This window comes from Juglans regia, chromosome 14 (assembly GCF_001411555.2).
Source record: "Juglans regia cultivar Chandler chromosome 14, Walnut 2.0, whole genome shotgun sequence".
Lineage (NCBI taxonomy): Eukaryota > Viridiplantae > Streptophyta > Magnoliopsida > Fagales > Juglandaceae > Juglans > Juglans regia.
This window is the reverse complement of record NC_049914.1, coordinates 22,272,776-22,295,943: the sequence shown is the minus strand read 5'-3', so window position 1 is coordinate 22,295,943 and position 23,168 is coordinate 22,272,776. Positions and strand designations below refer to the sequence as shown.

The 23,168-nt window shown below is 37.7% G+C and overlaps 2 protein-coding genes across 2 annotated transcripts; one reads left to right on the top strand and one right to left on the bottom strand.

The window, feature by feature from the left end:
* Nucleotides 1-463: 463 nt before the first annotated feature.
* On the top strand, nucleotides 464-16,992 carry LOC109008762 (histone deacetylase 9). The gene is made up of 14 exons (XM_018988986.2): nucleotides 464-731; nucleotides 2,032-2,144; nucleotides 2,264-2,381; nucleotides 3,326-3,400; nucleotides 3,491-3,710; nucleotides 12,012-12,075; nucleotides 13,194-13,286; nucleotides 13,426-13,534; nucleotides 13,713-13,762; nucleotides 13,844-13,934; nucleotides 14,712-14,782; nucleotides 14,984-15,082; nucleotides 16,495-16,561; nucleotides 16,679-16,992. The coding sequence occupies exons 1-14, from the start codon at nucleotides 695-697 to the stop codon at nucleotides 16,762-16,764; spliced, it is 1,293 nt and encodes a 430-aa protein (XP_018844531.2). The 5' UTR covers nucleotides 464-694; the 3' UTR covers nucleotides 16,765-16,992.
* A 410-nt stretch (nucleotides 16,993-17,402) lies between these two features.
* Nucleotides 17,403-19,502, bottom strand: LOC109008761 (putative low molecular weight protein-tyrosine-phosphatase slr0328). The gene is made up of 5 exons (XM_018988985.2): nucleotides 19,057-19,502; nucleotides 18,788-18,923; nucleotides 18,577-18,644; nucleotides 18,416-18,502; nucleotides 17,403-17,790 (listed from the first exon to the last, which is right to left on the bottom strand). The coding sequence occupies exons 1-5, from the start codon at nucleotides 19,447-19,449 to the stop codon at nucleotides 17,710-17,712; spliced, it is 765 nt and encodes a 254-aa protein (XP_018844530.1). The 5' UTR covers nucleotides 19,450-19,502; the 3' UTR covers nucleotides 17,403-17,709.
* Between the last annotated feature and the right edge of the window lie 3,666 nt (nucleotides 19,503-23,168).

Below are 23,168 nucleotides of genomic sequence, written 5' to 3'. Positions count from 1 at the left end.
CTCTTCCTATGTATCCCTCAGACATAAGCCCAATTCTTCTAAAATCATAACAGCAGATTGAAATTTACAGATCGCAAGATGCATCTCTCATCTCGCTTCCGTTCACACCAAGAGAGACTTTTATTAATTCATAATAATTTGTTTATAATTATGTAATAAAATAATATTATTTTAAAATTTATTTTGATTTTGATTTTTGATATGTTGGCTTTAAATTTAATAAAAAATCTTATTTAGGCTACGTTTTGATATTAAAATGAGTTGAATTGAGATGATAAAATATTGTTAAAATATTATTTTTTAATATTATTATTATTTTAAAATTCTAAAAAATTATAATAATGAGTTTAAATAAATTAAGATGAGTTTAATAACTAAACAAAAATTTTAAATAAATTGTGAATCAATACGGTAGCCTATCACCACTCGTATAAAAAAAATTCTAAACATAAATTTTACATTTCTGCACGTAGAAATATATGAAATTATTCTTTATCTCTTATTTCAATGAAATATGAAATAAAGATTCAATAAACCCAAACTGAACAGTTTTCGGTCGCCAAATCTCTGCGGAAACGAATCCAGCCGATGCATGATCAGCCTTTTCCCTCGAGCACCAATAATGGCGCAACCCGTATAGCCAATCCATCCTTCTTTGATCGCTCTTCCTCCCTCCACTGGGCTTCTCGCTGAAATGCGTTCCAAGGACAGAATCTCCTACTTTTACGACGGTACTATTCTCTCATCTCCTCTCCTTGATGATATTACTGGCAAATGTTCAACATTCTTTCTTTCTTTCTTTTCTTAATTAGATATTCTTTCTTTCTTTTCTTAATTAAATACCACCCTTAAACAATATGTAAATATGTACTTCAAACATTCTGCCAAGATATTTATGAAAACCGAAACCCTAGCCTTTCCCTGTAGGCCTGTATATGCGATCTTTCTGTATGTTTGGCTCTGAAGATAAATGTTGAATTGGGAAAGGTGTTAATTTTCTATCCATCTTGAAATCTCTGTTACTTGGACTGAGCCAACCGAACCTGCGCTTGGCTGGGCCAGACGTCACTATTCAGCTAGTTACTTTGATTGTGTTAACGACTGCACAGTATCCTGGGACTTAATGGCTAGCTGAAGAGGTCGCAAGCATTGTTTCTACCATAAATTGAGCAATAATGAACTGTTTCAAGTACATCTAATTGTTTATTTATATGGTTTCCGTGAAGTGCGGCCTGTTTTTCATATTATTGCATATTTTGAGAACCGGAATGAAGGCAAATTTAGGCCTAGATGGATACTTTTGATTGGTTCTATTAGCAACAAGACTAGTGTGTTATGTGCGATGAATGTTTTTTGCCCAATGTATATAATTTTAAGTTATCTACGAATGAGTGGTTTTGGAGGGTGTCAGTGGACACGAAACTCAGGAGAAGGTTGGTTTTTCTTGAGGTCAATGGTCTCTCAGGATTGCCTCTTGGAAGAACATTTGAAGGGTTTGGGGGAGTTTGCTCCATCTTCTGCCTTTTTGAGGTAATTTGGGCCGTGACTTCACAAGTGTTCTTATAGCTTATTGGAATGGGCTTCTTGGTAGTCATCAATGTGCATTATTGTGGGAAATGATCTTGTCTTTTTTAATGTAGTGTATTTGGAGGGAGAGAAATGGCCCTAGCTTTGAAGATTGTGAGAAGCCAGTGATGGACCTCATGACCTAGATTCCAAACACCCAGTACCATTGAAGGGTGGTCGACTTATCAAAAAAACCATTGAAGGGTGGTCCACAATAGTGTCACCTTTTATATGTCTAGTTTCCAGGAATTTTTGGATCTATTTCCTTTTTCTATTTAGGCACATCTCTTGCGTGGATCCTTTGTTTTGGTTAACTCCCCTTTTTACTTGGTTAAATTTATCTTATAAAAAAAAAATCTTAAGTTGTGCTATATAATAGAGTTTAACACTCTTATGTTGCAGTCATATTTACAATGAAAGAAATAAGTTGTTTGTAAGGTACTTACGTGAAAATGGGTATTACAGGGGATGTGGGTAGTGTTTATTTTGGCCCAAACCATCCGATGAAGCCACACCGGCTTTGTATGACCCACCATCTCGTCCTCTCCTACGAGCTCCACCAGAAGATGGAAGTATATGTAAGTTACTAAGCATAGAAGTGCTTTATATAGTAACTAGATTTTTTGTATATTATAATTTATTGTAAGTTTTCTGACAACAATTTTATGGTTTGGACTGTTTTTGTTGTATAATGCAGCGGCCTCACAAGGCATACCCAGTTGAGCTTGCTCAATTCCATTCAGCTGATTATGTTGACTTTTTACACCGGATTACACCTGACACTCAACACATGTTCTCAGATGAATTAGTAAAATGTATTTTTTTTTCAGTGCATTTAGTTCCATAAGCTATTGATATGTGGTAATATCCATTTATTGTATAAAAATGTTGGAAAAGTATTCAGTAAATGTCTCAAATCTTTGATAGAAAATTGATTTTAGTGTTTTGGTCCTTCAAAGATTGAGTAGTGAATTTTGTTATTAAATTCTTAAAACTGTAAGCATTGTGAAGGTCCAGGTTTGACAATAGTTATCAAAACTGTGCTCAGCATGGATGGGGAATGGTGGTTCTCAATACAACCAGTGTAATTGATGAGTTAGCCTTTAAATAGAAATATCTTCTGTGTTGTATTAATCATAAATAAAAAGCTAATAATAATAAAAGTGTTTCTTGCAAAAGAAGCTCTTCTAGCTTAGCCGTATCGACTTTTGTCACTCAAACTCAGGTTTAAACTGAAACCAAGCACCCAACCACTGGTTCAGTATGATTTTAATAACTATGGCACGTGCAGAAGCAAGTGGTGGCAATAAATTCAAAGTATTGAAATTATTTTGACACACTTCAAAGTAGTGATTGGTAATTTAATACATTGTATTGGTACCTTGGTATCTCCATGATTTTAAGTGTTGACTAATTTTAAGTGGGTTGTAGAGTCGCTTGTCAAACAAATAAAAAATAGTGGCTTGCAAAGTTGAATAGTTGTTTCAACTATGGCACTACTGGCATGACATAAAAGAAAGTCTATTTTAGCTGTTATATGTTTAGTAATTCATGCAAATTCTATAATTTACCATTAATTTGAATGTGTTATTGACCCAAGAGTAACCCACATGTGGTGTGTAAACACTGATAATTTGTACCATAGTCAATCGCCAGATATGGATATGGGGGCATCAAATACTTATGGCTACAATTTAAATTTATTTTCTTGGTTTGTTTTAACTCCAGTTTTTTTGCTGTTTCTTTTTTGTTTGACCAGATAATCTTGGAGAAGATTGCCCTGTATTTGAAAACTTGTTTGAGTTTTGTCAAATTTATGCTGGTGGAACTATAGGTAATTATGATTATTTAACCATAAAAGTCTTGCTCTAAAAGATTGGATAATGTCTATTGGCCTTGTATACCAATTGACATTTGCTAGCAGATGCCGCACGCAGATTGAACAATCAACTTTGTGATATTGCTATAAATTGGGCTGGTGGATTACACCATGCAAAGAAGTGTGAGGCATCCGGCTTTTGCTACATCAATGACTTGGTTTTGGGAATCTTGGAGCTTCTAAAACATCATGCCCGTGTTTTGTATATTGATATAGACGTGCATCATGGGGATGGTGTAGAAGAAGCCTTTTATTTCACTGACAGGTAAAATAGTCATCTTATTATGCATGGAATTCAAATAAGGAAACATGCACTAAAAATGCTTTGCAAACCTTGAAATTAGTTAAACTAATCATCGACCAGCGCCATGAGCGGGAATAACTAGCTTACTATGCATTGATTGTCTATAATTTCTATCACAAAGAGTCTAAAATGTAAAATTATTCTTATAATCTTGAGGGATAACAATTTTTATATCTCAACAAACATCAAAATTAACTGGTAAGAATACAAAGAGTTCAAAGTAGAATAGATAAGAAATGAGGAAGCCAAAGGAGTAAATAATGAAGAGTCAATAGCTCCACTGAGAGGAATAGTCCGTTTTCTTTATTGGAAAAAATTATCTCTCTCTCTCTCTCTCTCAGTATGGCCTTTCATCTTCCATTCCTAGCACTCCTCGCCGGGGATAATCCTTAATATTTCATTGCTTCCCTGATTCGTGTTCCATTTTTCTTTTTTCTTCTTTTAGTTTTATCTTTAGTTTGTTGAAAGATGGATCGTAGATTTTGCATTGAAGCTAAGAGGTTTGTGTTTAGTAAGAAAGGTGGTAACGTTTTCTGTATTACTGAGAGGAGCAGGAAGATGTCTAAATCCCTTCATGTCAGTGGAGGAATGGTTATTTGGATGGCAAAGGTGGTGGAGGACTGTCTAAGGTTATCGGGCAATAAAGATTCTTTTCAGACAAAAAGGGAAGGTAATAGAGTTTTATGGTCCAAAAGTTTCAAAACGCGTTTGGCAGATTTGTGAAGCTGATTGAGTTTGGCATTGTTACTGGGAATGGAATCATAGTGATTCTAGAAGGGAGGAAAGTTGGTGGTTGGGCAGGTTTTGTGAGATTAATAAGAGAGATGATTGATTTTAGGATGCTCGGTTTACTTATAAAAAAAAAGATGGTTGATTTTAGGAACTCTGTCGTAGTTTCTGAAAATAGAGTTGTCCCAATGAATGGGATTCCAGAAATAAGATTATTTCTGATACATCTTCGAAAGGTGTTAAATTCAACGGATAAGGAAGAAGGAAAAAGGATGGGGGAGTTGCAGTATGGGCTTGAGGGTTTTAAAGTTAAGACAGCAGATGGGCATGATCGAGGCCCAACAAACAGGCCTGATCATTGGAGGGCAAAGCCCTTACTTGAAATACATGGCTCCAAAAGCCCAAGGGGAGTGGAGGCACAGCCCAAGGGCTTGGTGGCTCCGACAGGCACTTCGATGTCACATACAGGGTCGTCAGCAGCAGGCGAGTCCTTGAGAGGCTCTCTGATGGGGGCTGATCCTACGACAACTCTTCATTTACTCAAATCTGAGAATCGGAACTCTGAGGAGACCCAGATTAAACCATCAACGGCACAGGAGGTTGCGATTTCTTCACAGAAAGGGACGACGGTGGTAGTCGATCCCTCTTAAGGGTATTCAGGTGGTGAGTTCAACTCCGGCGAAGGGTAGTTTGTTGCCTTTCTTTGAGCTTGAGTTTCTAATGGGAGATTCTCATCTCGGTGTTGGGAGGTTCTCTTCTCAGCTATTACTGGCTCCTACTAAGCTATGTTTTGGAGGGACTGAGAGGGTTTCAAAGGGGGTGGAACCGTGGAAGTGGTGGAGGGAGATGTGGAAATGAGTGGTAATGTCATTGGGTCCATTGAGGAGTTTGTTTCTGGGTTCCCTTGCACCCAAAGGCTTAACTCTGAGCTGTAGATGGTTCTTGGAGGGGAGGAGGAAGCAAAGGCAAGTGAGTCAGGAGAGCTAAGGGAGTCTGATGAAGAAATGGACCCAAATCCGTTGTGTTCTATCCTTCTTGAAATTGATGGGCACAATTCTTCATCTGATAGGGTGATGAGGAAAGTGGATGAAATCAAGGATTGTGTGGGAATCTCATGTCGGATTTGAGGAACAATTTAGAACACTTCTAATGGCTATAGAGGTTGGTCAACCTTCATTGGCTAGATCTGCTCTAAAGAAGGAGAGGGAATTGAAGAGTTTATCGTGTTCTATTAATTATAATACAAAGGGAGGAAGTGCCTTAGAGATAAAGGCAAGGAGAGGATTATTTATAGTTACCAATGAAACCAACAATCATCTCTTGGAATGTGAGGGGGCTGAATGCCTTTTGAAAACGTCGTCGGGTAAAGAATATGATTCGAAAGTGGAGTGCTGATGTTATTTGTTTCCAAGAAGCCAAGCTGAAGTTGGTTAATCAAACAATTGTGAACAGTTTACGGGCTTTTGCGAGGATTTTTGGTCCTAATGTGGATAATAGTAGGAGTATTTTATGGGATGAAATGGCGGGTGTTTGCTGCTGTTGGGATGTTCCTTGTTGTTTTGGAGGGGATTTCAACATTACACGGTTCCCTAGCGAGCGAGTGGGGGATAATTATCTCTCTCATGCCATGAATGCTTTTTCAGATCTGATTTTGGAGCTTGGTTTGATCGATTTACCCTGGTTGGTGGGGATTTTACGTGGTCCAATGGAAGGGCATGGTCTAGGCTGGACAGATTTCTGATTTCAGTTTCTTGGGAGGTTTGTTTTCTTGATTTGAGGCAGAAAAGGTCACCGAGAATGTGTTCTGACCATTATCCTATTATGCTGGAGAGTGGGGGCATTTTTAGAGGGCTAAGGTATTTTAAATTTGAAAATATGTGGTTGGAGGTTGAAGGTTTTGTGGATAGGGTGAGGTGGTGGTCTTCGTACTCTTTCTGGTACTCCGAGCTTTGTACTGGCTGGTAAACTTAAAGCATTAAAAATATATTTGAGGAAGTGGAATGTTAAGGAGGTTGGGAACACAAAAAATAAATGGAAACTTTTGTTGCATCAGTTGAAGAGTTTGGAGGAAAGAGAGCTGCTGGGGGACATATCCGGTGAGGAATTGGAGAGAAAAAAAGTGGTGGTGAATGAATTAGAGAAGATCATTTTAATGGAGGAAATCTCTTGGAGGCAGAAATCTCGGTTCCTTTGGCTGAAGGAAGGTGACAAGTGCACAAAGTTTTTTCACCGTATGGCAAACTTTCATTGAAGAAATAATGTTATTGAGGCTCTTCATGATGGTGAAATCATCATTTCAGATTAAGAGGTCATTAAGGATCACATTGTCAATTTCTATGAGAAGTTGTTCAGGGAAGAATACTCATGGAGAAAAAAGCTTAATGGATTGGTTTTTGACTCCATTGATCAGGCAAGTGCATAATGGTTAGAGAGAGCTTTTGAAGAGGATTAAGTTCTTGATGTGGTTAGAGGAATGGCAAGGGATAAGGTTCCGGGTCCGGATGGTTTCTCAATGGCTTTTTTTCAATCTTGTTGGGATATAGTGTGGGATGATATTATGAAGGTTTTTCTTGAATTTTATACATTTATGAAATTTGAAAAAAGTTTCAATGCTACATTTATCGCATTCCTAGGGGCTGTGGAGATGCTGGATTTTTGGCCTATTAGTTTGGTGAATGGGGCATACAAGATAATCTCTAAGGTGTTAGATAATTGTATGAGTGTAGTGTTGGTAAATATTATATCGAAATCTCAAAATGCCTTTGTAAGAGGGAGACAAATTCTTGAATCGGTTTTAGTTGCTAATGAGGACGTGGACATCATAATTAAATCAAATGAATCTGAAATTTTGATTAAATTGGACATGGAAAAAGCATATGACCATGTTAGTTGGGATTTTCTCTTGTATTTGCTTGGGAGATATGGTTTTGGAGAGAAATTGTGTATGTGGATCAAGCAATGCATTTCAACGTCGAGATTTTCCATTTTGGTGAATGGCACCCCGGTTGGGTTTTTTAATAGGTCACATGGTTTGAGACAAGGAGATCCGCTATCTCCTTTTCTTTTTGTCCTTGTCATGGATGCGTTGAGTAGAATGTTGGAAGCGGCGGTAGAAGGAAGGTACTTGTCAGGTTTTGAGGTGGGAAATGAGGAACGAAATAGCATTAAATTATCTCATCTTCTTCTTGCCGATGACACTTTGATTTTCAAGGAGCCCAACCAAGAACATATTCAAACTTTGAGAGCCTTGTTATATTTTGAAGCTGTCTCGGGTCTAAGGATTAACCTAAACAAGTTTGAAATTGTACCTGTGGGTGCTGTAGGCAATATTTCAGATTTGGCTAAAATTTTGGAGTGTAAGATTTCTTCATTGCTGCTGAAGTATCTTGGTCTTCCCTTGGGTGCTTCTTACAAATCTGTTTTGATATGGGATGGGGTGATTGAGAAGATCGAGAGAAGGTTGGCTGGATGGAAAAAGTTATATTTGTCTAAAGGGGGAAGAATTACTTTGATAAAGAGTACGTTGTCTAATCTTCCTACATATTTTCTTTCACTTTTCCCTTTGCCAGCTGGAGTAGCAAGAACAATTGAGAAACTTTATCATAATTTCTTATGGGGAGGAATAGGAGAGGAAAATAAATTTCATTTGGTTAGTTGGAATATGGTTTGTCAACCGGTTTCTTGTGGAGGATTGGGGGTGAGAAATTTGAGGTTGTTTAATAAAGCACTTCTTGGAAAATGGCTTTGGAGATATCATGAAGAGAGAGATGCTTTATGGAGGAATGTTGTTGCTATTAAATATGGGAGTGGGTGGGGGGATTAGTGTTCTAATGAAGTTAGAGGAGCGTTTGGTGTGAGTTTATGGGAGAATATTAGGAAAGGTTGGGGGAAGTTTTCTAACCATATTAAATTTAAGGTGGGGAAAGGGAAGAGGATTCTCTTTTGGCATGACATTTGGTGTGAGGAATCAGCTCTCAAGTCAGATTTTCCATCTCTTTATAGGATTGTAAGGGATCAAAATGTTGCTGTGGCAGATTATCTTCAATGTACAGATAATAATATTCTATGGAATGTTGACTTTATTAGAGATGAAAATGATTGAGAAGTGAATGTTGTTTCAGATTTTTTGGGAAGAATTTATAATTCAAAAGTGATGCAGCGAAGAGAGGACAAGCTATTGTGGGACCATGCTGGAAATTTCAGGTTTTCAGTTAGTTCTAGGTGCTTAATTGTCATTCTGGTTGTGTATTCCCCAGGAAAAGCATTTGGAGGGTGAAGGTACCTACTAAGGTGGTGTTCTTCAATAGGGTGGTTGCTCTAGGGAAAGTATCGACCATGGATAACCTTAGAAAGCGTGGTTTGTGTATAGTTGATTGGTGTGTTATGTGCAAGAAGGATGATGAATCTGTAAATCATCTTTTTTTGACATTGTGAGGTGGCAAAGTCTTTGTGGAATGAGGTTATTGGTCAGACGGGTTTATATTGGCCGATGCCTAAGGAAGTTGTGGATCTTCTTGCATGTTGGTGTGGTTTTGAGGCAAGGAAATGTGTAGCTACCAGGTGGAGAATTATTCCTTTGTGTTTAATGTGGTGTCTATGGTTGGAAAGGAATGGGAGATAATTTGAAGACAGAGCGTTCTTTTGAAGATCTTCGGAATTTTATCTTTTCTATTGAGTTTGTGGGGTAAGATCTTCGTAAGGAATGATAATGTACTAAATCTGTTTCTGTTTTAATTTTCCTGCTTTCTAGAGTGTAGTAGGTATTTTGCTTTGTATATATCATGTGTACTTGGGCTATGCCTATTCTTGGGCTATACTTGAGGTGGGAAATGAGGATCAGAATAGCATTAAATTATCTCATCTTCTCTTTGCCGATGACACTTTAATTTTTTGTGAGCCTAATTAAGAACATCTTCGATCTTTGAGAGCATTGTTGTTATGTTTTGAAGTTGTCTCGGGTCTAAGGATTAATTTTAACAAGTCTGAGATTGTTCCAATGGGTGCAATAGCCAATATTTCAGATTTGGCTAATATTTTGGAGTGAAAGATTTCTTCGTTGCCGCTGAAGTATCTTGGGTGCCTCTCACAAATCCATTTCCATATGGGAAGGGGTGATTGAGAAGATCGAGAGAAGGTTGGCTAGATGGAAAAAGCTATACTTGTCTAAAGGGGGATGAATTACTTTGATAAAGAGTATGCTGTTTAATCTTCTCACGTATTTTCTTTCAATTTTCCCTTTGGCAGCAGGGGTTGCAAAAAAAATTGAGAAAATTTATCGCAATTTCTTATGGGGATGTATAGGAGAGGAGAAAAAGTTTCATTTGGTTAGTTGAAACAAGGTTTGTCAACCAATTTCTTTTGGAGGATTGGGGGTGAGAAATTTGAGGATGTTTAACAAAGCACTTCTTGGGAAATGGCTTTGGAGATATCATTTAGAGAGAGATGCTTTATGGAAGAATGTTGTTGCTGTAAAATATGGGAGTGGGTGAGGGGATTGGTGTTCTAATGAAGTTAGAGGATCGTATGGGGTGAATTTATGGAAGTTCGTTAGGAAAGGTTGGGGGTTGTTTTCGAAACATATTACATTTAAGTTGGGGGAAGGAAGGGAAGAGGATTCTTTTTTGGCATGATATTTGGTATGGGGAATCAGCTCTCAAATCTGATTTTCCCTTCCTTTGTAGGATTGCAAGGGATCAAAATGCTGTGGCAGATTATTTCCAACATACGGATGATAATATTCTGTGGAATGTTGATTTTATCAGAGAGGTAAATGACTGGGAAGTGAATGATGTTTCTGATTTTTTGGGAAGAATTTATAATTCAAAAGTGATGCAGGGAAGAGAGGACAATTTACTGTGGGACCATGCTGGAAAGTCCAGGTTTTTTGTTAGTTCTTTTTATAAGGTGCTGACTTGTCATTCTGGTTGTACTTTCCCTTGGAAAATCATTTGGAGGGTGAAGGCTCCTACTAAGGTGGTGTTTTTCAGTTGGGTGGTTGCTCTAGGGAAAGTTTTGACCACGGATAACCTTATAAAACTAGGTATGTGCATTGCTGATTGGTGTGTCATGTGTAAGAAGGATGGTGAATCTGTAAATCTTCTCTTTCTTCATTGTGAGGTGGCAAAGTTTTTGTGGTATGGTTTTGAGTCGGACATGTTTATATTGGGTGATGCCAAAGGAAGTTGTGATCTTCTAGCATGTTGGAGAGGTTTTGAGGGAAGGAAATGTGTAGCTGCCAGATGGAATATGATTCCTTTGTGTTTAATGTGGTGTATTTGGCTGGAAATGAATGAGAGATGTTTTGAATATATAGAGCGTTCTCTCGGAGAACTTCGGAATTTTTTCTTTTTTACTTTGTGTTTGTGGGCTAGGATTTTTGTAAGGGATGATGATAATGTACTGAATTTGTTTTAGTCTTTTTCCTGCTTCTAGAGTGTGGTAGGTATTTCCTTTGTATACTTCCCGTGTACTTAGGCTGTGCCTAGTCTTGATAATAAAATCTCTTATTAATTATTAAAAAAAAAAAAAAGATATGCCTGGATGTTGCTTTGCTTTGCAAACAGTTGTATTATGATGTTAAAAATGTACGTAATTGGATCTAATAAAACCATGACACACCACCCTGGGTAGGGTGGGCTGACCGACAACGCTCAGGGGTGGGTCTACACAACAACCACCCTTTGCACTGTGGCCACCCTGGCATTAGGGTCTCCAGATCCACCCCTTCTGAGATGGTCTACCGCCTCCCCATGGTGGTTCAGCCATTCCCTTGGGTGGTTCTAAATTCATCTTGTTTTGCAATCTGTTGTGGTGTCATTTAAAAAAGAGCATAGAACCTTTATCTGTCAACTTATGGTAGGGGCTCTCCGATAGGAGATGGTTCAGGAGCAATTGCCTGGCTAACTAGACTTCCGCTTGAAACCAGCAACTTGCTTGCATATATGGGCCCAGCACGGGTGGAGGTAGTAAGACACTAGCAGATTTTGAGATTATTCTTAGTAATTTTTTATATTTCTATGGTAGTACCGTCATTTTGTGCACTTGGCCACCTCCAAGTTATCATGATCTAACATCTGAACCTGTAAGGGGTTCTTTCAGTTCTGCACCTGGTCCAAAATTATGTTCCTTGGCTTGGGCTATGCCTTTTCCTGTCAATAAAATTTTACTATTACTTCTCAAAAATAAAAAAATTATGTTAGTTGGACTCTTTTACCCGTGTAAATTGTATATCCTCAAGTTCTTTTACTGATTAAAAAAATGTGTATCCTCAAGTCTAGCAATCAATAATTTATGCAGTTATTCATTTTTTAAAATGTTTTCGAGAATAAAGAGTGCTGATCGTCGATCACACCTGTTTCATGGGTTACCACGGAAAACAATTTATATCCTCCTTTTATTTTTCAAGTCCTTCAAAATTTTATCGAAGAGTGTTGATTGGTATTTGTGGCTAATCAAGTAGATCGCCTCAAATGGTCTTAGTTATGTCATCATGCTTTTTATACTCAACTAAGTCTGTGAAGTTGGACATGACAGGGTGATGACTGTTAGTTTTCACAAGTATGGGGATATGTTTTTTCCAGGAACCGGTGATGTTAAGGTGAGTCTTTAATGCTTTATTATTTTGTTTTTGGTGTATTAATTAGTTAATATCATTTTTGAATTTGAGCTCAGCAGTTAATATCATTAAGCCAGCCATTTTCAAGAAATTTCTACTTCGTGCTCAGTTATTTGGTCTACACACGCATTTACATCCTGTTAAGACTTGCATTTTCTCTAACCAATTTCGTTCAAAATAATTATTGAATATTTTTTTGTAAATTTTCTGTGTCAACCGTTATAGAATCTACTTGTAAAAAAAACTGTTATAGAATCTGAGCATGGTGATCATAATTTGTTTTGTAAATACTGACATCAACTACCCTTTTATTGATTATCTTTAAACTTAAATAGTTGCCTTACTGTTGTTTCTAGTCAGCTTTAATCCATTTCATTGCCTATATGCCTCATGTAAGTATCAGCAATAATGTAGTCGGATCTAATGAAGAAACTGAAGTCCTAGTTGAAACCTAAAATTGTCTCAACAAGTTCTTTTTTATGGGGAGATTAATATTCTTGCATGTATGCAATCTATGTAAATATAACTTCTGAAACACCTAAAGTCAAAGAGAACATCAAAGTAATGATTTAGTTTTGCTTGACTTAGCACATCATCTGTTACTCTCACAATTGCCATATAAACCTGCACTTTGCCATCTGACTGGTGCTTGTCAAGTGTCCAAATTATCTATTCTCTGCTTTGCCCCTAGAGAGCATGGCAGAGAAGGGGGGAAGGGGTTGTCATTACAGTTGAACATATAAAAGCTCTTAAGAGTTGCAGTGGCAGGTTTCAATCTATGCTTTCTTTAGCTGTGATGGGATGTTTACTGGATTATATACAAAAATGTATGGGTGAGCATGCAAACCATTTACTGGAATGCTTAACCTTCGAAGGATCCAGGGAGTGGTTTGCATGCTCACCCGGTGGTATTCATAATCTCATTTTTATTTAGTATGTAAAACTTTGTCAATGATCCAATAAGGTGCTTCCAAGTACACAGGACATATACCTGAGAAACACCAGCCAAGAACATGATAATAGCACAGAATCCTTGGAATATGGGTATCCTATATATTTGAAATCTAAGTGGTTTTAATTGTCCTTATTTTGTACTGAAGGAAACAGGAGAAAGAGAAGGCAAGTATTATGCCATAAATGTCCCACTCAAGGATGGAATAGATGACACTAGCTTCACTAGACTTTTTAAAAGTGTAAGTACTGGAAATAAGTAACTAAGTTAAATTGATGTCTTTTGCTTTAAAAAAAAAAAAAAAGGTGGTAGATTGATGTCTTTATCTCTGGTTTATCATGCCAGGAGTAAACTTTTGCTTGTAAACTTTGATGTTGTAGATTATTTCCAAGGTTGTTGAAACATATGTCCCAGGTGCAATAGTTCTCCAATGTGGGGCAGATTCGCTTGCTGGGGACCGCTTGGGCTGCTTCAATCTCTCCATTGATGGTGCATACTCCTTGTAATTAAACATTTTTCTCCATGCTTGTCATGATATGTCAAATATAGGCATTTTTCTCCATTGCACCTTTTACTTATTGTTTAGATCACTTTTCAATTAGTTCCCAATGTCTTCACTTTGATTGTGAAGTTTACTTTGTGTATGGCATCGTGATGCTTCTTACAGGGCATGCCGAATGCGTTAGGTTTGTGAAGAAATTTAATTTGCCGTTACTGGTATGTTTCTATTTCACCAATAATAGACACAGCCCATTAGCATCATACATCAGAGCTACAGGGAGAAACTTCTTGGTGCAGGTAACTGGAGGTGGGGGATATACAAAAGAGAACGTTGCTCGATGTTGGACTGTGGAAACCGGAGTTCTTCTTGATACAGAACTTCCCAATGGTTTGTTAATTTGATGCTCTTTTATGATTTGCATGTATCCCATGATTCTCTGAATATGCTTTTTTTTAATTATCAGTAGGCATCATTGTAGCCAGCCCAATTGATTCTTTGTTGAGGTTATGATTGATTATGCTTACATAATCTCAGCTCCAAAAAGCCACATAGATTGCTGAATTTTACTAACATTCTTTTTCGAATAATGTTATGGATAAGGGGGAAAGGACAAGCAATATATTCTTGATATTGTATTTGATTTAGCATAAGCATTTAGGTAAATTTCATTGTACGCATTTAGGTAAATTGCATTATTCGCATTTACCTCGCTTGATATTTGCAACTGTGTTTAGTTAGTCTTCTGACACTGGTTTTAAAGCCCTTGTCCTTCTATAATCGTTGTCTTCTCTTTCACACTGAACATGAAAAAATGGGTGGTGGGGAGATACGGAATGACATGCTTTATATGCAATTGGCAAAACATTAGTTTTTTTTCTATCTTCATTCTTTTATTGGGCTTTCTCAATGTACAGTAGAGGCAAGTTGTAACCGGTTCTTTGTTCGTCCTTCTACATCTAAAATAATCATCCTTTATTTTCATATTTATGCGCATAATTTTAGCTTTTGCGTATGCCCTATGCTTTCTGATAAGAATATCTCCGTAGGCCCAATGCTTTCTGATTATGATGCACGTTGTGCATTTTTTTCTCCTTGCTATAATTGGTTTTCTGTTTCACTACATTTGGAGTGTAAGTTTCTCTTATCAATTCATCTTTCTTGCAGAGATCCCTGACAACGAGTATATTAAATATTTTTCTCCAGAATACTCATTGAGGATTCCAAATGGGCACATAGTATGTAATTTCTCAGAAAGCTTGTTTTAGTGGTGCATTTCATTTGATTCCATGCACCGGTTTTGGAACATGGGGAACTAATAAGTTTTTCATGGGTGAATTGGTCATATCTGAGGTTCATTTTCAGTGTGCAACATATATTCTCAGCATTAAAGTCTCTCTCTCTCTCTCTCATTCTTTTTCCTCACATTGATTGAGCAGGAAAACTTAAATAGCAAATCATACCTTGGCACAATAAAAATGCAAGTCTTCGAAAACCTTCGAAGCATCCAACATGCTCCCGGTGTACAAATGCAAGAGGTGAGTAGAATGCAAATGTTTCCAAGTCCTCGTTTTTATGAAGTGAAATTCATTTTAAGTTTTAGTTAGGCCTTCGCTTACTTTGCTTTGCTGTACTGTCGGTCAGCCTTTAATGACTAAAGTTAAGTTGAATGGCATATTATGCTATAGGCATGCTGGTTATCTGGTATTCACTGAGATATGTCCGCTGACTTTAGAATCACTTGGTGGATTCCCTTGGGGATAGCCATTGCCTCAAATTAGCCTAGAGATCTAGTTTCTATATTCAGAGCCAAAAATGCTTTTGTTGAGTTTTAACCTTCGTGAGTTTTCCATTGGGAAGTTTACATGGAGATTCTACCGCACTCAAATAGAAGTGTTGTTGTTTCTTTGCATCTCAATTGATATTTACGACATAACAATAATAGTCATTAATGATTTAAATATGTAGTTGCTTAAATTGGTGAGCCATCAAGAATGATTTTATATACAATCCCAGAGGGGATGCTGATTGAATTGTGGAATAAATTAGGAAAAAAAGCTGTTTGCTGCAATGTGAACACAAAAGGAGCTATTGTCTGTATGAGACGTCCAAAATTGTGGAAACATCTTAAATTGCATGGTTTGAATAGCCCATCAGATCCTTGGTGCAGCCTAATGGTGATATTTTTGGGGTAATGCTTTTTTATAATATGGAAGATGTAACATGTATCTCAAACAACCCCTTCTTACCCTAACATCTTTCAGCTAACCTAGCCTCCTCTGTCCCTTGGGCCAACAAGGGGCAGTACAGGAATATTACTTGTGCATCGACTATGCCTTTCAGCCTGATCTATACATCCTAAGTAGCAATTAGTTGTAATGTACATTCTAGAATACCAATATATAAGTTTTAATGTGTACCCTTCATTGTCACGTGATCTATTTTTTCGTTCATTTTAATGGTACCTTTAATGAGGGTGCACATTGAAACCTATTGGTAGTTTAAGGTGTGCATTTCAATTTTCTGCGATTTCAAGTGCACATTCAAAATGATTGGTAATTCGGGTGTAAGGTTGATGGCAGACTATTAGTTGACTTGGCAGATTAATAATGCTTGGAATGGCAGTAACTAAGGCTGCGTGTGGAGTTGAGTTATTTATGAATAGTAGTGAGTTGAGATGGTAGAGTGAGTTTTTTGGAGTCCACTTAAAAGGAGTTTAAATGTATTTGGATGTTAAGATGAGTTTAGATGTATTTATGAGAAGTTGAAAAAGGTTTTGGGTCTCACGTGTAAAGAGGTTTTTAGTTGAGATGAGTTTAGTAATTTGAGAGTTGGATATTTTGATATTAGACTCAACTTAAAATTAGACTGAACTAAGTTGAACTCAGATGAGCTTAACAACCAAACGGGGCCTTAGTTATTGGACTGAGCAATGATTTTTCTGTTGCAGGTTCCACCCGACTTTTACATTCCTGACTTCGATGAAGATGAGCAAAACCCTGATGAGCGCATGGATCGTAAGTAAATCAAGAAATCTGATGCATCCTAGTGGCTGTGCATGCTCCAGTCATCAAACACTTTTTTTATATTTGTCATTCGATTGATTTTTATTTTATTTTTTCTTTTCTTTTCAGAACACACTCAAGACAAGCAGATACAACGTGATGATGAATATTACGAAGGAGACCATGATAACGATCAGAATATGGAGGATGTATAAATTTCCTTTGCTTTGACAATAGTAGGGCCTATTAGAGATTGTTTGAGAACCTTGGGAGTTGTGATAGCGAACTTTTTCCCAGATAGCCTCGTCAAAATTCATTGAGTAATTGTCTGCTAGCAGATTTCATTAAGCTAGTTGTTTAGTTAGAAAGAAGTTTACAAATGGATGTGTATTGTTTTGACATGTTAAATCTACTTTATAGTAAAAAAAACTTTACAATCTGTTTACGAGCTTTCTAGCACTTCTCTTGATGTTCTTTATGGACTTAGTATTTGCTTGATTGACTAATTGGATTTCACCTGCACAATCAATTTGGAAATAGTTCAGCGTAAATTATCTAAGTAATTTTACAATCTAACGTAATACATTAAATCAGGTTAGTTTGTAAGTTTATTATTATAAAATTTCTTTATTGTTAATGCATTTCTCTTTACACAAAGTTTGAACGACATAAACCCGAAAAGGACTACAGGTTAATTAGCATTCAGGAAAATGTTAATGGAATGGTATGTTCTTTACATTCGCCATGAACCGTGCAGCTTGTAACACTGTTTGAGAAAGGAGTGAACCCAGAACAATCACTAGACGAAAACACATGAACATCAGAGGAGGGGTTATTCAAAAGAGACGCTTCATCCAAAATACGCAAAGTGGTTCTTTTTCCAGTACGTTGTATCTAACCCACATGCTAATTGCTGCCTCCGATGCTATATATATCTCCATTTGTTCATTATTTAGCTTAACAAAGTGATTCCACGAATTCAACAAAAAATAGTTGGAAGCATCATATGCCAATGCCAATAGATGGGTGGGAAAAAAAAAGGCCGCAGCAGCTACGGTGGACTTTACATGAATGCTATTCGTGAGACATTATACAATGAAGAACGCAGTTTTCTCATCAATCTTATGCAGGAGATTATCAACTTGCTTTTCTACCAGGTGCTAAGAATCCTCAATCTGTTTGTTTTCTGCCAAGATGCTATCCAGCAATGATCCACAAGCATCTTCAAGTAAATCCAAAACCTGCCATACGACGAGATTGTAGAAGCCAAACTATAAACTGAGAAGTACAGAAATTTCATTATCTCACCAAGACTACCAGTTTAAAGCAGAATGTTGAGATGCATCGGCAGTATAATTTAAATCTTTTGGCTAGAGACCATTTTGATAGTATCTTAGAATTTTGTTTCAACTCAATCGAGGAGCTCATGTATTCTTGCAAGACAATTTGACACCCAACAAGGACAGACAATAGAAAAAATCCCAGTAACCAGCAAGTTGGTAGAATTCATGGCATTAAGTAGCTCTTGTGCAAGTTTGGTTATTATAAGTGAATTGATGCACATGAGGTGGAAAGTGGTCACATATTGAAACATAGAAAATGTTGTGTCCAGCTTTCCAACAACTGCAACCGTAATTACAAACTCGATCGTCAACCATACCCTCATGCATCTACGGGAGCTGACAAGATGACAGAACAGGATTTCTTAAGCCAAGCTCAAATACCGTAGTTATGACTTTCAAACGAACCATCTAGACTAGTCACACTCTTTGGGAACCTTCTCTAACCCTATATTTACAACAAACAAAGGCATGTAGTTCCCCATCTCTGTAAAAGACATAGGTGGATGAACTGATCTTAAATTACCTTCTCAAAACCTTGTGGTCCACCATAGTAAGGATCTGGGACTTCAGTTTCATCATGTTCCTTGCAATAGGAGCACATCAACTTCACCTAAGTCATCCATACCCCAATGAGACCACACAACCAAAACAGCACCAGATGATGACAACAATTAATATACTCACCTTTTTGTGTGCATCAGCGGGCAGGGTTTCTCTAAATTTCCACCTATTAAAAGCCTCCAATATATCCTCTAAAGCCACAACATAACACCCACAAAATAAGTGGAGTTTGGTATAAATACACAATTGTGCACGAAAATTCATTCATTCGAAATTATTCAAGAAAAATAAAATCAACCCTTAATTCTTGAGTAAAACGCTTAAGATATCCAACCTCTGTTTTGCCTGTCCATTGCAAGAATCAGATCGAAATCTCTAAAATCAGACGGCCGGATGGGCCTCGATATAGATGTTATCTCAACCCCACGCCTTTTGGAGGCCGCCCTCATTCTTGGGTCAGCTTGATTTCCCTTATAACAGTGAAACATTCATTAAGAAAACCAAGAACCAAAAAAAAAATACATATCATTTTCAATTCAGTTCCTCACTACTTTTATAATTTTCTTTCCCTTTCCTCAAGGGTATATAATTGAATGATCCTACCTCATGGTAGTTAATGGTGCCAGCAGAATCAATGTTAAACTTGGAATCCAAACCCCTTTTCTTGACCAAGTCTGTGAAGACTCCTTCAGCAGCTGGGCTTCTACAAATGTTGCCCAAGCAAACAAAGAGCACAGAGAAGGGTTTGGTCGCTGTCTCTGCGTCAGTGTCTGGTGTTGCAGAAGAAGCCATAGATGCTTTTATCAGAGAGCCAAACGAAAAGGAGGAAGTGGGTCTGCAAGGAACTCGAGAAAGAATCGAGTTTTGGAGAGGCGGGTATTGGGTAGGTGGAAGAAGAACAGGAATCCGGGGTTTCAGAGAGAGGGCCCGAGGGTGGAAGAAGTGACCACACTGTAAATTTAAAGGGCATGACAGTCTACTTTGCAGTGCCCTCATCCCTCCTGAGTCCTGCGAGTGGAGTGTGGACTCTTGGAGGAATTGTGGGAATTGGATTGGCTTTCAATGCTCGAACTACCAAGTATTTTGGAGATGGGCCAAACGAGGAAAAGATCACGTCCACGGTCCATCCAAAAAAATGTCGTAACAAAAAACTCAGTTTTGGACCGGATTCTCTCTCTCTCTCTAACCTCAAAAAAATAAAATAAAAACTATAACTTGTCCCTAGAAAAGACTTTCCTAGGAGGGGAACTCCCCCCTCCTCCACTAATGCTACTCTTTGATTTTGGTTTATCTTTCTGTCAATTTTCTTTTTGACTTTTTATTCTAGATCGAAAATATTAGATTTACCGTTTTCTTGCCATGAACATGATGCACGTGACCTACAAATGATAGGTTCAGAATTCACCGATCTATAACCTTCAAAAGCAACATTCCAAACGAAGCACCGTGTAAGTCTCATACGTCATCTTACATTGGTGCATGTAAACAGTATACATGTACCGCTTGACTCCCCAGTCTCAGATCTTCCATAAACAACCTTCACCATCCCTCCACCACTAGTGCTTGGGCACTGTGTTGTGCGGCACTAGTGATCCCCCAGCAACTCTATTGTTTTGACATAGACATCTATGTCAAAACACTCAGAAAACCAAGAGAAACTGAGAACTTTGTTTTGGAAAAACTGCCTCTTGTGAGTTTTGCTCTTTCATTATATCGTAATTCCATCTATACACATAAGTATATGTTATACACGGAGTCTAACTGATTCCTAATATTCAGCATCTATGCATAGTAAAATAATCTATATAGCTAATATTAAAAGAGTCCTAAATTATATAAATTCCTAAAATTATATACGGTAACACCCCCCCCCCCTCAAATTGATGCTAGTAAGTCAATCAGCAACAATTTGCCAACAAGAAATTGATGCCGTTGTTGAGTCATAGCTTTGGTGAAGACATCAGCCACTTGGAGATCAGAAGAGATGTGAGGAAGAGATATCACCCGACTTTCCAAGGTGTCCCAAATAGAATAACAATCAACCTCAATGTGTTTGGTACGTTCATAGAAAACGGGATTGGTGGCAATCTGAATAGCACAAGTGTTATCAGCATGAAAATGGGTAGAAGTAGTCTGAGGAAACCCAAGCTTCTCAATAAGATCGCGTAGCCATGCAATTTCAGAACAAGTAGTAGACATGGCACGATACTCAGCCTCAGTAGAGGATTTAGAAATATGATCTTGTTTCTTACATCTCCAAGAAATTAAGGCATTACCTAAAAACATACACCAACCTGTAGTAGATCGACGTGTATCCAGACACCCAACCTAATCAGCATCACTATAGGCAACAAGTTGAAGAGAGGAGTCGGTAGGAAAGAACAACCCATGAGTAGGTGAACCTCGAAGATAATGGATATGCGTTGAACTATAGCAAGATGGAAATGCCGAGGAGAAGACATAAACTGACTAACCTGATGAACATCATAGGAGATATCAGGTCAAGTAGTGGTCAAGTAGATAAGACTCTCAACCAGGTGCCGATAGAGAGTAGGATCATCCAGAAGGTCCCCTTCATCTTTCTTGTATTTGACATTTACCTCTATAGGAGTATTAACAGAAGAAGTATCCTCCAAACTAGCCAAAGTGATAAGATCTTGAATATACTTATGTTGGTTCACGAAAATACCATTCGTCCGATGATCAACTTCCAATCCTAAGAAGTATGTGAGCTGGCCAGGATCTTTCATATGGAAAGTTGCATGTAACAATTGTTGAAGCTTAGTAATCAAACCATAGTCAGTGCCAGTAATGATAATATCATCCACATAAACCAAGAGAATGACTAAACCCGACGCAGGGGTGTGGAAGAAGAGAGAAGAATCATACTTTGTGTAAAACTGAAGGAAAGAAGTGTACTGGGAAATTTCTCAAATCAAGCCCGGGGTGCCTATTTGAGCCCATACAGAGAACGCCTTAGCTTACAGACATCATGCGGAGAAAAAGTAGTCATACTAGAGGGAAGCTTCATGTAAATCTCTTCCTAGAGATCACCATGGAGAAAATCATTCTTCACATCCATCTGATACAGTTGACACGACTGTGAAGCGGCAATAGCTAAGATGGTTCGAACTGTGGTCATTTTGGCAACATGAGCAAATGTCTACTCATAATCAATCTCATATTCTTGCTTGTTACCTAGAGCTACAAGATGAGTTTTGTACCAGTCCAAAGAGCCATTAGAACAAAGTTTTACAGAGAAAACTCATTTACTCCCAATAGGTTTGACTGTAGGAGGACAAGGAATAATATTTCAAGTGTGATTCTCCTCAAGTGCTTGAAGTTCTACTTGCATTGCATTTTACCAACACTCATGTTCTGTGACCTGTTTGTAGCAAGAGAGAATGGAAATAGTAGATAAAGTAGCGACAAGAGAGATAGGAGAGAAGAAACCATACCAATCAGGGGGTCGAGAAGGACGAATAGATCGACAAAGAGTGGTGGAAGCAGGAGCAGGATCAGGTGCCAGGTCAAGATCGGAAGAGGGCATAGAGGAAGTGGAACCAGACTCATGTCGACTATGTCTTTCTTACATGATACCAGGTTTGAACATTTTCACAATTATTGGGGAATCAAAAAAACTAGACAGAAGAGATAAAGATGCAGATGGCAGCTCAATATAAGATGAAAAGAAATATTGATTTTCAAAGAAAATCATATTCCTAGAAACCTGTATACGACGAGCATGGGGATCATAACAAACATAACTCTTTTGAGGGATATCATAACCAAGAAAAACACACTTAACAGACTGAGCAGTAAGTTTATGTCGTTCATGAGCAGGGAGATGCACAAAACAAACACAACCAAATGTATGAAGATCAGAATATAAAGGAAAATAACCAAACAACTTAAAGAAATGAGAAACATGATTTAATGTAGGAGAGGGTAAGCGATTAATCAAATGAACTGAAGTAGAAAGTGTTTCACACCAAAAACGAGGAGGAAAAGATGATTCAAGTAAAAGAGTTCTTACCACATCAAGAAGGTGACGATTTTTCCTCTCATCAACACTGTTTTGCTGTGGTGTCAAAGAACAAGAACGTTGAGAGATGATCCCTTTGCTTTGAAGAAAGTCCTAAAACTCATTAGATATGTATTCGTTCCCAGAAGCAGAGTGCAAGACCTTGATGCTGGTAGAGAATTGAGTCTTAAAAAGTGCAAAAAAGCACTTGAAGACTGAAAAAACTTCTGCCTTAGCCCGGAGGAAGTAAACCCAAGTGAAGCGACTAAAGTTATCAATGAAAATAACAAAGTATTTGTAATGCACATGAGAAACAACAGGTGCAATACTCCAAACATCACTATGAATAATATCGAAACATTGTGAGGAACGAGATGCATGATGAGGAAAATGTAGAACTTTACTTTTGCCAAGTTTTCATGATGTACAATAAAAAAAAAAGATAAAGAGAAGAACATGTTTTATTTCCCACTAATCTAGAATTAAACAAAGTACGAAGTACATCAGAGTTTGGGTGGCCTAGACGTATATGCCACATCTTATTTCCAGAACCAACAACATTATATGCAAAGGAAAACTAGGAATAATAGTGGAAGGAGAAGTGTGAAGAGGAAAAAGTCGTCTCACTTTAGGCCCCTTCGCGATCATCTTCCCTGATACTTAATCCTACACAACATAACCAGAACGAGAG

Bases quoted from the DNA above. Each gene is read 5' to 3' on its own strand.
- LOC109008762 (XM_018988986.2), top strand. From the start codon at position 695: ATGCGTTCCAAGGACAGAATCTCCTACTTTTACGACG. The intron at 2,145-2,263 runs GTAAGTTACTAA...TGTATAATGCAG, and splicing joins ACCAGAAGATGGAAGTATAT to CGGCCTCACAAGGCATACCC. The intron at 3,401-3,490 runs GTAATTATGATT...ATTTGCTAGCAG, and splicing joins TTATGCTGGTGGAACTATAG to ATGCCGCACGCAGATTGAAC.
- LOC109008761 (XM_018988985.2), bottom strand. From the start codon at position 19,449: ATGAGGGCACTGCAAAGTAGACTGTCATGCCCTTTAAATTTACAGTGT. The intron at 18,645-18,787 runs GTTGGATATCTT...TTGTGGCTTTAG, and splicing joins AATGGACAGGCAAAACAGAG to AGGATATATTGGAGGCTTTT. The intron at 18,503-18,576 runs GTGAGTATATTA...TGGATGACTTAG, and splicing joins CCGCTGATGCACACAAAAAG to GTGAAGTTGATGTGCTCCTA.